The sequence below is a fragment of the Rutidosis leptorrhynchoides genome, chromosome 6 (genome assembly GCF_046630445.1).
Source record: "Rutidosis leptorrhynchoides isolate AG116_Rl617_1_P2 chromosome 6, CSIRO_AGI_Rlap_v1, whole genome shotgun sequence".
NCBI classification, from domain to species: domain Eukaryota; kingdom Viridiplantae; phylum Streptophyta; class Magnoliopsida; order Asterales; family Asteraceae; genus Rutidosis; species Rutidosis leptorrhynchoides.
The window spans coordinates 151,644,154-151,662,519 of record NC_092338.1 but is presented as its reverse complement, the minus strand read 5'-3'; the positions used below and the strand labels follow the sequence as shown (position 1 = coordinate 151,662,519).

General features: G+C 35.2%; 1 protein-coding gene and 1 long non-coding RNA gene across 2 annotated transcripts; both read right to left on the bottom strand.

The window, feature by feature from the left end:
* Window positions 1-9,241: 9,241 nt before the first annotated feature.
* Window positions 9,242-10,355, bottom strand: LOC139855481 (uncharacterized). The gene is made up of 3 exons (XR_011761460.1): window positions 10,262-10,355; window positions 10,106-10,180; window positions 9,242-9,675 (listed from the first exon to the last, which is right to left on the bottom strand). It is a non-coding gene; the product is annotated as an uncharacterized lncRNA (long non-coding RNA).
* A 3,063-nt stretch (window positions 10,356-13,418) lies between these two features.
* LOC139852717 (phytochrome A-associated F-box protein-like) lies at window positions 13,419-15,432 on the bottom strand. The gene has a single exon (XM_071842045.1). It carries the CDS (start codon window positions 15,116-15,118, stop codon window positions 14,057-14,059), a length of 1,062 nt encoding a protein of 353 aa, XP_071698146.1. The 5' UTR covers window positions 15,119-15,432; the 3' UTR covers window positions 13,419-14,056.
* Window positions 15,433-18,366: the final 2,934 nt, after the last annotated feature.

The window sequence follows — 18,366 nt, the reverse complement described above, 5'->3', positions numbered from 1 at the left end:
GGGTTTATCCAACCGAGCTCGTCGCCTTGGGGCGCACCTATTTTATTCGTGAAGAAGAAGGACGGATCCTTCCGCATGTGTATCAACTACCGCGAACTCAACAAATTGACGATCAAGAACCGATATCCTCTTCCCCGAATTGACGATCTTTTTGATCAGCTGCAAGGATCAAGCGTTTACTCTAAGATCAATTTGCGATCCGGTTATCACCAGTTGAGGGTGAAGGAGAGTGATGTGATGAAGACTGCGTTTAAAACCCGCTATAGTCATTATGAATTTCTCGTGATGCCGTTCGGTTTAACCAACGCACCCGCTGTATTCATGGACCTCATGAATCGTGTATACAAGCCATACCTGGATAAGTTCGTTATCGTCTTCATAGATGATATCCTCATCTACTCCAAGAGCGAAGAAGAACACGAGCAACATCTCCGACTAGTGCTTGAACTCTTGAGACAAGAGCAACTTTATGCCAAATTCTCCAAGTGTGAATTTTGGTTGAAGGAAGTCCAATTTCTGAGTCATATTGTGAGTAATCAAGGTATCAAAGTTGATCCTACAAAGATCGAGGCTATCAGCAAGTGGGAGACACCCACTACTCCAACTCACATTCGCCAATTTCTAGGCCTTTTCGGTTATTACCGGAGATTTATTGAAGGTTTTTCGTTGATTGCGCGTCCTTTGACCGCACTGACTCACAAAGGAAAGAAGTTCGTTTGGGAAAAAGAACACGAATCAGCATTTCAAGACTTGAAACAGAAGTTAACCACTGCACCTATCTTATCCCTTCCCGAAGGCAGTGACGACTTCGTTTTGTACTGCGATGCTTCGAAAAATGATTTTGGTTGCGTATTGATGCAAAGAACGAAGGTCATTGCTTATGCTTCTCATCAACTGAAGATACACGAGCAAAACTACACTACCCATGATCTCGAACTTGGAGCTGTTGTCTTCGCTTTGAAGTTGTGGAGACACTATCTTTATGGGACAATGAGTACCATATTCACCGATCACAAAAGCCTCCAGCACATCTTTGATCAGAAGCAGCTGAATATGATACAACGTCGATGGATCGAGACGCTGAACGACTATGATTGTGAACTCCGTTACCATCCTGGCAAAGCCAATGTTGTAGCCGACGCTCTGAGTCGAAAGGAGAGAACGGTACCTCTTCGCGTCCGTGCCTTGAACATCACCATTCATTCGAACCTCAACAGCCAGATCCGAGTAGCCCAATAAGAGGCTCTCAAAGAGGAGAACATATCCCGTGAACACTAGAACATTCTCGTTTCACGATTCGAGGTTAATGAGACTGGACTCCGATGCTTTGCCGGAAGGATTTGGGTACCTAGTTATGGAAATCTACGGAGCCTTATATTAGATGAAGCCCACAAGTCGATATATTCGATTCATCCAGGAGCCGGCAAAATATACCATGATCTTAAGGAACAGTATTGGTGGCCAAATCTTAAGAAGGATGTTGCAACTTATGTTGGGAGGTGTTTGACTTGCTCGAAAGTTAAGGCCGAACATCAATGGCCATCTGGATTACTTCAACAACCGGAAATCCCACAATGGAAATGGGAAGCAATTACGATGGACTTCATCACGAAGCTACCAAAGACGGTGGGCGGATACGATACAATCTGGGTTATCGTTGACCGTCTTACCAAATCTGCTCATTTCCTAGCGATGAAGGAAACAGATACAATGGAGAGACTTGCTCAACTTTACATCAAAGAAGTTGTGTCTCGTCATGGTGTACCCCTAACAAATTATCTCAGATCGCGATCCCCGTTTTGCTTCCAGATTCTGGCGTTCTTTGCAAGAAGCCTTGGGAACTCGTCTCGACATGAGCACTGCATATCACCCGCAGACTGACGGTCAGAGCGAACGAATGATTCATACTTTAGAGGACATGTTGCGTGCCTGTGTTATTGACTTCGGAAAGTCTTGGGAAAGGCATTTACCGTTAACCGAATTCTCTTACAACAACAGTTATCACTCGAGTATTAATGCCGCACCTTTTGAAGCATTGTATGGCCGCAAGTGCCGTTCTCCTATTTGTTGGGCCGAGTTAGGCGAAGTGAAAATCACCGGACCCGAGATAGTCCATGAAACGACGGAGAAGATTTCCCAGATTCAAGCGAGACTTAAGACGGCCTGTGATCGCCAAAAGAGTTATGCTGATCTTAAACGTAAAGACTTCGAATTCAACGTGGGTGACCGTGTGATGTTGAAAGTCGCACCTTGGAAAGGTGTAATCCGCTTTGGAAAGCGTGGAAAGCTAAACTCGCGATACATTGGTCCGTTTGAAATCTTAGAGCATGTTGGACCCGTAGCTTACCGTCTGGATCTTCCAACTCAATTGAGTGCAGTTCATCCTACGTTCCACGTATCAAATTTGAAAAAGTGTCTTGCTCCACCGGAACTTATCATACCACTGGAAGAACTCACAATTGATGACAAAATCCACTTCGTGGAAGAACCTGTCGAAATCATGGACCGTGAGGTTAAAACATTGAAACGCAACAAGAATCTGATCATCCGAGTTCGATGGAATGCCAAACGTGGACCCGCGTTCACCTGGGAACGAGAGGATCAAATGATGCAGAAATATCCTCACCTTTTCCCGACTCCAACACCTGCCTCAGCTTAAATTTCGGGACAAAATTTCCATTAACAGGTGGGTAATGTAACGACCCGACTTTTTCGACTTGCTTTTGTGCTTTGTGTTTTCGCGAAACTGCGTATTTGTGCGTATTGTGCTACTTTATACTCTGGAACCTTTATATACATGGTTTACTTTCATTTATATGTTAAAACGTGGCTTAGAGTACGTAGGATACTTAACTTGATCACCGGATACTCTATGACCGTTAGTGTTACTTAACGTTTCGATTAAACCGTGAACTGCGCGCACATATAACTTTTGTCGTAATCGGAATATTATGACTACGGAATACTAATTATTATTTTATAATAATAATTACTTGAGTTTATGGATGCTTAATTATGCGTAGTAATTTAATTATGCTTACAAGTTAGTCTTGTTGGACTCTCTACCTTGTTGGACTTAAGTCCACCCTACTCTAGCTAGTAGCCCATTTATTTAGCCCACTAATTAATTACTAGTGACCCAATAATAAGTAATACAAATGCCCATTTATTAGAGGGAACATGCTAGCATTTATGTCAAGTATTATCCCTAATGTTACATGGGATCCCAACATAAGCACCAACTTTAGACAACCATTAACCAAAAAGCAACTTTTTGTCCCCCCTCAAATTTTCGGCCACCACCACCATTCCCTCCCTCATTTCCCTATAAATACTAGCCCTATGCATCTCATTTTACACTTGCTCTCATTTGTATTTCACACACATTTATTCTCCTATCTTCTCTCTAGTCTTTCTCACTCTAAAACTTGTAAGTTTTTGATCTTTTCTTCATCATTTTCTAACCATCATCATCATTCTTTAGAAGATCAAGTTTTTTAGCTTTTGATCTTGATTACATCTTGTAAATTCAAACATGGATTTGAATCTTTCAAGAACATGGAAGATTCAAGCTTTTTAGCTTTGAATCTTCACCCACTTTGTAGATCTATATTTTCTTACTTTAATCTTGCTATTTTATTATAAAGATTCAAACTTGTGTTTGTAATCTTCATGTAACTTAAAGATCCAAGCTTTATGCTTCAAGATCTTCAAGAACAATCAAGATGCAAGCTTTCTAGCTTGGATCTTCATATCTTTTGTTGGATCTAATTTTTCTAACTTATGATCTCATTAATTTGTTATAAAGATCAAAACTTGTGTTTATGGTCTTCATGTAACTTAAAGATCTAAGCTTTATGCTTCAAGATCTTCAAGAACACTAAAGGTTCAAGCTTTCTAGCTTTGTGACCTTATAACTAGTGTGAAAGGGATCCAAGCTCTCTAGCTTAGGGTTCCATCACTTCATTTGACTTAGATCATGTTCATACTTGTTTGATTGATGTAAAGTTTGTAACTTTGTTTGTAAATAGGACTTGTATTTGTGTTAAGACTAAGGATATGATGTAACCTTGGTTCATCATCCATCTAAGACTCTTAAATGAGTTGTGTTATTACTTGGTATTAATATATTGTGTATTGATGGTAGAATCTTGGTCAAAAGTGATGCTAAACCATCAACGAGTTGTACACTTGAAGCTACAAGCATCAAGGATGAGAACCGTGATGAGCATCAAGCACCAAGAACCCCACCGCAGCAATTGTTCACTGTTTTTGGGGATCTGATCAGTAACCTGAGCTACTGGAAAGTTGATTTTCAGTTAGTTCGGTTCGAGTAGATAATTTACCGTTTATACCTCGTCTTAATCCGAGTTACGGTTTAGGATTTATGGCCTTCCGAAAGTCGTTACACCCTATTAACGTTGTGCTGAAATTTCTGACCTACTCGCACTTAAACCATCGCCACGGTCAAACGAAGACGAGTTAGGTTCTGGAAATTGGTCAGCAACTAGGGGACTCACATATGGAGCCATAGCCACTGATTACACGTCTTTTTGATTTACGTAGAGGTCGTAACAGCTGACCGAAGTCAGCCTATTGTTTCAATCTCTATTCTTGTCAAACTTACTTAGCTTTTATGATGATGAATGATGATGATGATGACACTTAAACTTATTTTATGCACTATTAGAACTTATAAAGATAACCTACTGACCTAGTAACCTTTGATTTAGGTTGACGACCTTTCGGACCAACTTACTACTTGCATACTTTCATTACCGACTTTACCGCTTTTATCACTTTGAGTTATAGCTTCCCTTTTTACATATACTATTTTTGGGACAGAGAATACATGCGCTTTTTATGTTTTACTTACTTGACACGAGTACTTAAGCTTTACATATGTGTGGGTTATACAACGGCATAAAGATTCCCCTTAGCACGGTAACGTTTAATCATTGGTTTTTGAACCGGTGAAGAATATTAGATATGGATCCATAGGGTTTGACATCCCCACTCGGGCTAGTCGCGCTAGCATTTAACGGGTGTTTAATACTTCGAGGACATACGCACCCGCCAGGTGTACTTTTAGGGGGTGATATTTATATTTACGTTAAGTCTAGTTACCATGTGCCCACGGTTATACATATGCTTTTCATACTGTTTTGAAACATTGAAATCTCGTGGTCAATCTCATATTACTATTACAATTTAAACTATAGCTCACCAACATTATTGTTGACGTTTTTAAGCATGTTTTCTCAGGTGCTTAGAGGTTTGTTGCTTCCGCTGTTAGACTTGCTGTCATGCTGTTTAGTCTTGCTGTTAAGGACCTGCTGTGTTAGATATCCGCTGCATAAGTTAGAGATGTCTCAATCATGAAACTTTTATTTTGCATTCGCAACTTATGTTATTTGGATAATGGCTTTGTAATGACCTCTGTGTCACGTTATCATTTGTAAACACTATGTTTTTATGAATGCAAACTGGTTTTCAAACAACATGTAGTATTCAACCGTGTAAAGATCATGTTGTTGACGAATCGTACACGATGATTTTGTACGGGGCGTCACACTATTTATTAGGCAAACATGTTCTTCATCTAATTCTTGTTGTTAGACAACTTCTAGGTACTTAACTACTTATACACAATATATACAATAGCATATAAACAAAATACAGTACAATGGCACATATAATGATATACAATATATAAAAAGATTTGGAATATGTTAATACTCATTGAATGAAGTGAGATAGAAAAATAAAACCTTATTGAAGCAATCCGAAAGTAATGGATCAAAACACAAATCAGTAGAATGAATCCTCGAGAGATTGAAGACTTAATCTCTGATTGCAAGTCAGACCTTGGAGTAGCATTTTTCTGCAGCATGTGAATACCGTACTTGAAATGATGCGTCTTAAGCTATATTAGAGCATATAAAAATTTGAGGTTTAAAAATGTATTAGAAGTTTAACATGTATGGAGACCGAGACAACACAATTTCATAAGCATATTAATAATTGAACTTTGCTTAACAATTTGACTTAATAAGAACGCTTCACATAGACCACAAACTCCCAAACCATAGTAACCTGGAGATGCGATAAAGAAAAAATACAACAATTGCATCATGACCCATAAAAGCACTAAAACATGATCAGTAACTTTCGTTTTTTTTGTTCTTCTTTCAAATTTCCCATTTCCCTTCTTTGATGACTCAAGACAGTACTTAATATAACAATATGAGTTTATTTTACTAAATCATTCCCTTGAAAACTCCTAACATTATATCACGCATGTCAAAATGGATTGGGTCAAAATAGATCAACCACAAACAATTTTATTTATTACAATTTAACCTTTCAATCTTTAGAAATTACAAAAAGATTTATGTATAAAAAATGTAAAGGAAAATGTAAAATATAATCAAGTACCTTGAAAAGGGTGAACTGCATTGACACTCCTTGAATCCAAGTTTGTAGAACATTCATATCTGCGTTTGATCTGAGTAAAAATGTGAAATTAAGTCAAACAAACTAAAAAGAAAAGAAAAAAAGGGAATTATTATAAGGCTCTAACTGTAAGTAGCAGGATAAATAGAATTTACACCTTCATGGGTTCATACCTATCAGTTGCAATGCAAACAGAAAAAGGTTTAGAACTTTGTCCTATCACATAAGCATCCGAGTTACCCCACGAAGATGCAAATAATATCTAACTTGTTCAAATACGTTGCCCTGAACAAATAAATGGGGTTCATATCTTCGTTCATGTATGTCTCGTAACCAAGAAGCTGACTGCTTATGTAGTAACAAAGTTGGTTACAACAATATATAATCTCAACTTTGTAAGTATTAAAGAACTTTGATGCAAATATGCGAAAATATTGGAATGAACATGTGACGATCGCTCCAAATTCATATGGATGAACACGTCATTCATTGATTTCATTGCGAGGTATTTGACCTCTATATGATACGTTTTGTAAACATTGCATTCTTTTGAAAAGGCACACCATAAATGAATATTTAAATCAAAGGTTTTCGACATCTGATGATTTCTACATATAGACAATCACCGTATAGAATAGTTTACAATAGTACTTCCGTTGACAATGCAGTCAAAATAAGGTACATGATGATGAATTGGTGAATGCAACGTTTTCCTGAAAAATATGTCATATAAGACTCCATGCACATAGCTTGTCTATCATATAAGCAAACAGCGGAAGACTTCTAGGGAACCTGAGAATAAACATGCTAACAAGTGTCAACACAAAGGTTGGTGAGTTCATAGTTTGTATGTTTTGCATAATCTGTATATAAAGATGGATCACAAGATTTCAGTTGTTTCATCCAGAAACGTTTATCAAAATATTCTACGAAATTGAGCACCCTGGTAACTAAACTTAACGTATATATAATTTGTACCCTTTGTATAATCATCTTAATAATACACGCAAACCAACGTGTACGCTTCTTAAATAGCATACGTCCGTTAAAAGGATAGTGCTCTAGCTCGGACGGGGATATCAAGCCCTATGGATCCATATACTACTACTCGCGCCCACCAGTTCTTATAACCGGCAGTTACTAGTTACCAAAGCTAAGGGATTTTCGGTTCAAACTCAGTATAGAATTTAGTATGTACTTGTGTCCATTGTGTTTAAAATAAAGTGCATGTATTCTCAGCCCAAAAATATAGATTGCAAAAGCAATTAAAAAGGGAGCAAATGAAACTCACCTTAGTAGCACATAAAGTTGTTCATCGTAATGTGACCGAAACTCGGTATATCAAATAATCGTAGATCTCAACCTAGAGAACATATGTTGGTCAATAAATGTCTATCAAGCTAGGTCAGGTCATAGTGTATCACAATCCTAATGCTCGAGATCGACATACAAAAGTTATCCAAAGTCGTTTCAAAAAGTCAATTTTGACAGTTGTTTACAAAACGAGACGTACCTTATATAAGGATTCATTTACTCAGTTGGTAATATTCAAAAATCCAATTTATCAATCTCATAAACAAGTTGTTTAAATCTTAATTGCAGATTCAAAAGCAATTTCAATTAACGTCAATCATAATTCAGTTGATCATATCTTTTAATCCGTTCATCGAATTTATTCGATATCCAAATGAAAAGTTATTGATTTTTCGCCAGCTTTCCAAAAACATGTATATCATATACCTTTTACCAGTAATATATGTATTTAATTCGTGATTCATTATAAACTGTTTAATGACGAAATTTAGCATATATGCATATATAAATATATATACTCGTGCACTAGACATGGATACACAATTAATGTATAAAAGATAAAATATGAGTGCTTACGTATCAATATTGAGATTCAATATTGTAGGAAAGTACGTAGATGCCACAGAGATGATAAACACTAGATTTGATTCACAAATATACCCTTGAACATTACTCATAACCTCCTTGGCAATAACCCATAATTTTCTTAGCTCTATCCCGCTCAAAAACCCATTTTGAAGGTGACACGCTCATAACCTCGTCGTAGTATTTTATGTATATATATACTACTAATAATAATATTATAATAAGATTAATAATAATAATATTAATCTTAATAATAATAATAATAATAATAATAATAATAATAATAATAATAATACGGAGGAATAAATTGGGAAAGAAACTGGAGACCAGATCGAGCTTTTATAGTATGTGGCCTGCTACAGTACCTCATGCGATCGCTTGAGTTTTCAGTGTTTTTGCCATGCGATCGCATGGCCGCCTTATCCGTTTTTGTTTGCTAGTTCGTCGACATCAAATAGTATTTACTGTAGCAAATAGTGTTTTACTGTGGCAAATAGTGTGTTCACTGTAGCACTGTAGCAAAATACGGTTTCACTGTAGCAAATAGTGTTTTACTATAGCAAAGTCATTTTTACTGTAGCAAATAGTGTTTTACTGTAGGAAAGTCGTTTTTACTTGTATATATATATATATACATACATATAATTGTTCATGAATCGTCGAGAGTAGTCAAAGGTAATTGTATATATGAAACAGTTCTAAAATTTTGAGATTCAACTTCATAGACTTTGCTTATCGTGTCGGAAACGTTAAATCATTTAAAGATAAAGTTTAAATTTAGTCAAAAATTTCCGGGTTGTCACAGAACAGTTACATATATAGATTGGCAGTAGTAAGCTAAAATATTAGGCAGCTACTTAATCATTAATCTACTTATGAGTACATCGATCATGAACATAAGTATCAATTTAGGAGGTGTTTGGGTTTGCATATTCCATAGTCCTTATCTGCATTAATCAACCAGGTAGTAACCTACTTCAAAGTGCTTATTTCTCAAAAATAAGCAATCCTAAAAAAACACACATGATTTTGATATTGTACACTAAATAGAACTTTGGTGTATACATCATAGACGCACTCAATAGAATTACTTCACAAATAATAACGAACTGACTTACGAACGCAATTGCAGTCTTCAGTTCTTCAACTTCTTTAGATGTTTGATCTTCTTTAATCATCATGTCATTATCAATCATCAAGAACATCCATATCAGTGGTAACTCACTCTACATAAGCGTTTGGTTCGAAACAATGCTTGTCGTCTTTCTTTACCCACTGAAACTGCATTTTGCTTTCTCTTTTGTGCAGCTGTACTCCCAACTACAATACCAAATTAACAGTTCCAGCATAAGACCGAGCTACATATGCCATATTTGCAAAAATATTTCATTGGGACATTTCACCAAACACCTTGACTACATATAAATTCCCTATTTCCTATTTCATGATTATCCACCCATAGAAAATTTTTAGTGAATTCAGCGCAATATTAAACACAATAACTGTATTACAACAGTTTGAATGAAAAACAGTAACATGGATACAAAAAGAGATGTAATTTGATTGATTTGTTAATTAACAACTTAAATAATATGTGAAGATTAAGGTGTGAAGTAAGAAGAGAAAGGGATGTGGCTGTAAAAAAATGGGTGGATAATCAATGACGATGAATTATATGATTGTTGGAAAATAAACGAAATTCAAATAATCAATGACATCGAAGTAATCATTCATACTCATTCCATAACACCTTATGATTATTCTGAAAAAATCTTCAATCCATCTTCAATAAGAAACCCGTAGTAAACTCTAAATCGCTGCAAACCTGAGATAGTATATAAAATTTATACCAATAGATGCGTAAAATTGTAACGAATAAATTAGATGTAGTGGCGAGGTCGATTACTTCAGGTTTCGGCCATATTCGCCGGAGAAAATGTTGAGTGTGTGAGATATTAGAAGAGAGAGAGGGGGCGGTGGGTGAAGAAGGCAGTTTAAGAAGAATTACGGATAGATAGAAGTTGATTATGGTGTGAGGCCAATAGCAAAGTGACACTTGTCATTTTGTCAGAATTTTGGGGATTAATTAAATTTTAATCTCGAATTAACACGTGTGTTTAGAGGTTGTGGGTGATTTTCGGACTGACATGTCAGATTTAAGCTTTACGCTTTGTAAAAGGTAGAGATATAGATATAGATAGATTATAATATAATCTTTTAATGGTAGTATTGACATCACTCACAGGAGACTTAATCACCTTCGCGATCATATGTCACGATCATATGTCACTTGCACACACGTTAGGAGGAAGTATACTACTCCGTATTTTTTTTGTTCTTTGTTTACTATTTTTTTGTATCTCTTTGTCGGCATTTTACTATTTATTAACAAAAATATTCAAATTATGTGACTTTTAATTAGTTTAATTGTTGAAGATTAAAATATGTGGTTTGTGCAATGAATTATTGTTTTTTTTTTGTTACGTTAAATCCATTAACGGTAAAATATTTTAATTAGAAACATATAGTTATGTACAACGAAAACCTTCTTACGCACAGCGACGCACGGTTTATCACATTGTTGTTTTTATCAATTAGGAAATTTAGGTATTTTTGAATGTTAAAGAGAGATTTCTTTTTTGTGTCGTGATGTTTAAATGATAAGAAAACCCCTTCTCTATATGGTGAGCACAGGCGGAACATATAGTAACTCAATGTGGGTATCCGTCCACCCTGGATTTTACGGAACAAAAATTTTTACACTAAAAAAAAAAATTTACTAAAAAATAAGGGTTTTTTTAGTGTTCGTCCCTGCTAAATATGAAAGATTTAAAAAAAATTTTACACCCGCCTCACCTGTATCCGAATTCAAGTTCTGCCGCTGATGGTGAGAATTAGATGAGAAAAAATGTAGTGTTGCAACCATACAAAAAACATGTTTTATGTCGTTATGATTTGAAAGGTGAAAAAGATACATTTTGTGATAAAAAAAATTTGGTTATCAATTTTCTTTGGGTATAACGTGAGTATTCGATTCACTTTGCAAGCCGATTAGTCCTAGAGTAACTACTTTTGCTTTGTCAGCAGTTCAGAGTCATCGCGAATGAAACTCAAGGAGAAAAACTGAAGTTGGTCAATTACACTACTTATTTACACCTAAAGAAATAATACGACAGTCATAGATACTAACTTGAATGTCCGACACGAAAGTAGGTATGCTTTAGAATTTTTTTTTTTTTTTTACGACAAATCATTGTCTACCACTAATAAACGAGTAGACCGATAATATTTTCTTAGTGCTATTTAGAATCAACAAGTAATTATTATTCAAATGTACGCAGTCTAATCAATTATCACATGATCGTTATTGACCACTTTCTTGGTCATTTCAAGAAATTTGCAGCTAGTAGAGTTTGAACATGAGACATCTTATAAGGATATTACTATCTTGAAAGGACATTTATATTTCCACCAATGAATTTGTTAGATTAATCACAATTGTGCATTATACAGATGTTCAATTTAACGCATTGTCGTAGATTTATTAGATTCAAAATGTTACCATCTTGGAATGGTTCCTTAGCATCAACATCTTGATAAACTGATAGAAGCATATAATTAAATGTGGATGTCGTTTTCGTTTAACCGATGGATGTTTTAGGTACGATAGTTTAGCATCAACACACAAGTATAATTAAATGTGGATGTCGTTTTCGCTAATGCATCGTTGTGGTGGCTTTAAACTCATTTTTTGTTGAGAAATGGTTTGTATTAATAAACTATTCTGGCTTTTTCCCGACAATAGTTTAGACGTTCGGTCAAGTAGCTTAAGATGGGTTTATCAGTATCAAGTTATGGTCCTTATGGACAATGACAGTAGTGGTGCAAATTAACATTATCCTTTTGATGGTTAGGTTTATAATTAAACTTGGGTTTGGTTTGTCAGTTAAGCTTGATAACAACAGCACTGGGACATACCAAAGAATCCCATGTGATGAGATTAAGATTGAAAATGAGTTTCGCACATACATTATTACAGATCAATTAAATCTGATTCAAAAATCTTTCTTTATATAAATTAAAATCAATTAAAAGTAAATTAAAGGAAAAGTAAATTATGATATTTCTTGTTGCCAAACCAAGTGTAGCCTGGGTTTAGGATACAAGCCGGGATGTACACGAGTACAGGGTTTGTCATACACAACAGAATACCTTGGGGCGAGCTCCATTTAGTGACTGATTGACTAGAGGATGCTTTGCATGGTAGCGGTGGAGGTCTGGCTTGCCGTTAACCCGGGGTTTACCAACTAGAGGGGAGCCATTATGGCTCGTCGCTAAGGGGGTTCCTCGTAAAAAAAAAAAAAAAAAAAAAAGACTTGAACCCTTCCTCAAGGTTAACCACGATATCGTGAGACCTTTTGATACATGTTTTTCATGACTACGTTTAATGGTAATCAATTTGCTTATAATGATCTCACTAGTCACTATTTTATGTTGTGTATGACAAACCCTGTAGTCGTGTACATCCCGGCTTGTATCCTAAACCCAAAGGAAGAGCCTAGCCCAAAATACATGTCTAATGGTTAGGAGAACCCCTTAAGCTTAAGTACCCTCATGTAGTTTCCTACATGACCAATGTGGGATTGTATCATTGCACACCCCATCAAGTGTCGACGTCCTCGTTGGCCCGTTGGGTGCTCGTTGGCCCACTCTAGGTAGCGCTCACTCGGTTTTTCTTTTATTTTTGCTAGGTCGCCCCTCCCACAGCGCACGTTGGCCCGTTGGGTGCTCGTTAGCCCACTCTAGATGGCTTTCACTCTAGACTTTTTCCGCTAGGTAGCCCTTTTCTAGGTCGCCTCTTCCGCTACGCGTGGTGCCCACTCTAGATATTCCCGGTAGCCCTCTCCTAGGTCGCCCCCTCCGAAAACGCGACCTCTCAATGAAAGCACCAAATGATAGGAACCTAAACCCAAAGTAAGAGCCTAGCCCAAAAGACATGTATAATGGTTAGGAGAACCCCTTAAGCTTAAGTACCCTCATGTAGTTGGGATTGCATCACTTTTGCGTTTATCTATAACTGTCACCTCTTTTACCTTAAATACTAGGTTGATAGAGGTGAAAATTATATTTCCTTTATAAGCTAAAGGTTTCATTACTTTGTTAAGGTCTTGTTCCTTCAACACCAAATAAATAGAACCCACAAGATGAAGATGTCTTATAGGTAAAACAAGACCAAGTGACCATTCATCATCAATTCTACCACTAGTGAGAACTATAAGCCATATAAACAAGCCTAGTGATTTCACTATAACTCATCTTCACCATCTGAAAACTGTGAACCAACAAATGATAACCTTTGTATCATTAAAATTAACCCAAATATCAAAAAATGTTTTCCTTAAGAAACCTCTTATTAACTCTTCTGGTAGAAAACATACTAATCTTGATGAGTTATAAATTAATCATATGTTGCATTACATTCGGATACATAAAGCAAGTGAAATAAACATAAACATTCCTTACAACACAGAAAAACAATCTACTTACTGGTAATCAAGTGCAAGAAAGCAATAACAAAAGCTCACAATCAAGCCTCCATGTTCTTCAAGTATACAAAGGCCAATCAGAAAAACAATCTACTTACTAGTAATCAAGTGCAAGAAAGCAATAACAATAGGTCACGATCAAAACGCCAACTTCTTCAAGTATACAAAGGCCAATCAGTCCACGCACCAGAAACATGCCCATTCTCACAAACATAAGCTCGAACAACTGGCTCCCCATCATCATGAAACCCATAAGCAGGCCTCAAACAAAACGCCGAATGCAAATCCCAAACATCATTACTCGGACAAAACGCACAATTCAAATCAATCTTACTTCGATTACCATCATTAATCGTCCTCCAAACCCTAGACTTTTTAAAATTCTTAAAAACACCTCTAAACAACATATAATTCCGCTTCTCTTCTGTGTGCACACAACCAGGCCAGTCACAAATGTATAAACAATCACCTCTAAACCTACTTGCTAACAACTTATTCCCTTGCTCTCGGCTAAAATGCCACCCTTCAGACGCTAAATGAGCCGTTAACGACCTACAAACCTTTCTCTTCTTATGAACGCCTAAACCGCAAGATGTCGTAACAACAGGAACATCATCATTATCATTATTAGCATTATCATTATCATTATCATCATCATTTTCAGTTTTGATATCTTCATCAATAACCTCAGCTTGATGATGAGATTTATTAGCATCATTTTCGTTATAAACTGTATCTAAATATAAATCATCATACAACGACCACAAACAATCAGACGTATTAACAGCAACAGTGCTAGAGCACGAAGGATTTAAATCTGATTGAGTATTACCTAACTTAAATAATTTATTTTCCTGATAATTTTCATCCGGACCTAAATCACGTTCCAATCCGAAATCTGAATTTTCGAGGAGTACACCGGAGTGAAGGAGGCCAGGGCAGCAGACGGCGAGCTTGTGCATCGACGACCATCCGCCGGGCGGAGATACCGGAGAATTGATGGTAGCGTTCGCCGGAAGTAAATCGGAGACGACAGACGGAATCGATTGAAAACATTTGTTTTTCCAGCAAATCGTTCGGATTAAACACGAGAATTTAGTGCAAACGCAAGCGAGACGTGACCAGTTACGTGGATCATCAACTAATTTAAGGAATATGTTAAGAACAACGTCATCTGATAGATATGAAAACACATTATCAGCTTCAATTTCAGACATTTTGAAGATCTAGGGTGAGTAATTTGAGTTGACGGTTGAAAATTTAGGCAATTGAATCGGATGATGATGATGATAAATCAGTTAATAACTGATAGAATTTTCGAATTTGATAAACGAATCAATTTGAGAGGAATTTAAAAATGATTTATGAATTTGGGGAATTGATTCGATAAACAGAAAAGGGAATTTTGAGTGGGGTGATGAATGGTTGTCGTTGAAGCTTTTGGTGGAGTTGACAGCACAATAACGACGTTTATTACGATGTCCGTATAAATTTTTAACGAAGATGACAAAGTAACGGCGTTAACTAACGGTACCTCTGGTACGAGTACTTGTAATCTGCATCAACCAATAAAAAGTTGAGAATTTAACTTGAGTCGAATACGTGTCTTATTCTTCTACCATAAAAATGTTATTGTGTTTGGTCACTTGCTTGTCATGTTTATAACTTTAATAATTAGTTCCATTTTTGAAATGTATCCATTTTGTGTTTCGACTAATGAAAAGGGATGATAAGATGTACACAACTATTTTTTTGTTATATACACAACCAACATTTTTTACGGTATTGTATTGTACAACACTGTAAAGCATGTTGATTGTGTACATAACAAAAAAGAGTTGTGTATATATCACTCCCCAATGAAAATAGGTTATTCTGGAGACAAAAGATTTTTGAGTAGTGAAGAATGAAGTTAGTAATATTTCCTACAACACTATGCAAAAAGTAAATAAACACTTGTAATGGGACGGAGAGAGTAATAATAATAATAATCTGAGTAATAATAATAATATTAAGCATTATTATTATTATTATTATTATTATTATTATTATTAATTATTATTATTGTTGTTGTTGTTGTTATTTGAATTTTATTATTATTATAATTATAATATAATTATAACGAGTGAATATAATAGCTCGCGCGTTGATGCAAAAAATGATTTCGCTCACAAACTTCAACATTGTTTCGGTAGTAGAAATTACCCACATTTTGCGGTGAAAAGTCATTTGCAACAATACATTAAAAACTTTTTTAGTGGTTTATAATTATAATGTGCATATTAGTAAAAATACATATGCAAATAATTTTATCGTATAGATTACGGGTTTAGTTGTTACAATATATATATATATATATATATATATATATATATATATATATATATATATATATATATATATATATATATATATATATTATCACATGTCATACCCCGTCCAAAATCTTCCGAACGAATACAATAACATATGGTACCATCGCGATGAACGGGCCTCTATATGCCTTGAACGACTCCATGTAATGTCTCTAAAATGAGTAAATGCACAGCGAAAGATTTCTTTCAGAACTGAGAATAAACATGTTTTAAAAGTGTCAACCAAAAGGTTGGTGAGTTCATAAGTTTATTGTAAACAGTAAAAATTCATCATTTTGATAGACCACAAATTTAAATCCTGCATGGTACAAATGGGCCCGAATCCTATACCCACATGTAATGTACATGCGATATCTTTTAAATACAGTACACATATCTCGTGTACGAAATCATTTTTCAACAATTCTTTGTAACCGTACACATATCTCGTGCACAAAAACTAATACACATAACCTGTGTATAAAAATCATCCTCTCGATACATAACATTCATTTTTCGTTCATAGCTTTCATAGCTTTCAATTCTTGGCTTGGTAACCGACCTTAACATATAATGCGCATAATAATATCTCCAAAACAGAACATCTCGTCTGTATAATAATCATATAAACCTCGAAGTACTAAACACCACGCTCACTAGCTCTTCCGTCTAGTGAACATTCTGGGTGGGGGTGTCAGACCCGGTAGCTACCTTTAGGATTCGCGTGAATTAGGGCCATACCCGAATTCTAATTCTTAGGTTACCAAGCATAGGGGAAAAATATTCATATCAATTGGTGGCAATTATCACGTCCACATAATTCAATGGTGGCAATTATCACGTCCACATAATTCATTCGAGGAATGTTTTGCTTGTGTCTATCTCGTCAAACATTTATAAAGGCATTTCATGCATTCGCAGTTCAAAATATATTTCAAAAGCATTTAATAAAGCAGTTGTAAAAGTAGCGCATGTATTCTCAGTTCCAAAAATGAAAAGAGTAAAAGGGAATCAAATGAACTCACGCATATAAATATTATAAAACAGTTAATAAAGCATTTGCATGTATTCTCAGCCCAAAAATGTAATGAGTAAAAAGGGAGTAAATGAACTCACCATACTGTATTTTATAGTAAAAATACATATAATGACATTGAACAACTGAACAATGCAGGGTTGGCCTCGGATTCACGAACCTATAACATTTATGTATATATTAACACACATAATTGTAGTCGAACAAATTTATATATATATATCTTAAATTATATATCTTATATTTTTAGTTTGTATATTCATTTAAAATAATTAATATTTAGATAGTTCTATATATATATGTGATTAGTATTATGTTGAAAATCAATAATTTGTTATATTTAAATATTTATATAATTAGTGTTAATACGTTTATTTTATAATTTTATGTAATACTAATATATTATGTACCAAATATATTTTTATGTATCTAATATTTCTTAAATAATAATAATAATAATAATAATAATAATAATAATAATATAATAATAATAATAATAATAATAATAATAATAATAATAATAATAATAATAATAATAATAATAATAATAATAATGATGATGATGATGATGAAAATGAAAGTATAAAAGTGTATACCCTTTTGAAAGCTTTGCTAAAAAGAATTGCCCACAACAGGACTCGAACCCGCGACCTCACACTAACCCAACAACACTCCTAAACCAATGGTCTGCTTATTGTTTTTCTCTTTTAATTCACAGACTAAAGTATATTACAAAGATATCTGGCTGTTTCTTCTGCTTTTCCTCTTTTTCTAAAAAAAAAAAAATAACCCAGGCCAGGCTCGAACCTGGAACCTCACGTTTAACCAACACAACACCCACCAACTGATCTAACTCGTTTTTGTGATTTACTATCCAACTTAAATTTATCTATTTCATATTAACACCCCATAACATAAGCCCATGTTATCTCGGCCCAACTAATAACCGGCGGCCCAACAAAAGATTACAAGCCCAAACAATTTTTATTAGCCTTTTTAACACATTAATAGGAAGGCCCAAGATTAAATTTCCAAGTTTCTGTTTCAATACCCGTAAGAGATCATATATTCTAGA

Bases quoted from the DNA above. Each gene is read 5' to 3' on its own strand.
- LOC139852717 (XM_071842045.1), bottom strand. From the start codon at position 15,118: ATGTCTGAAATTGAAGCTGATAATGTGTTTTCATATCTATCAGATGAC.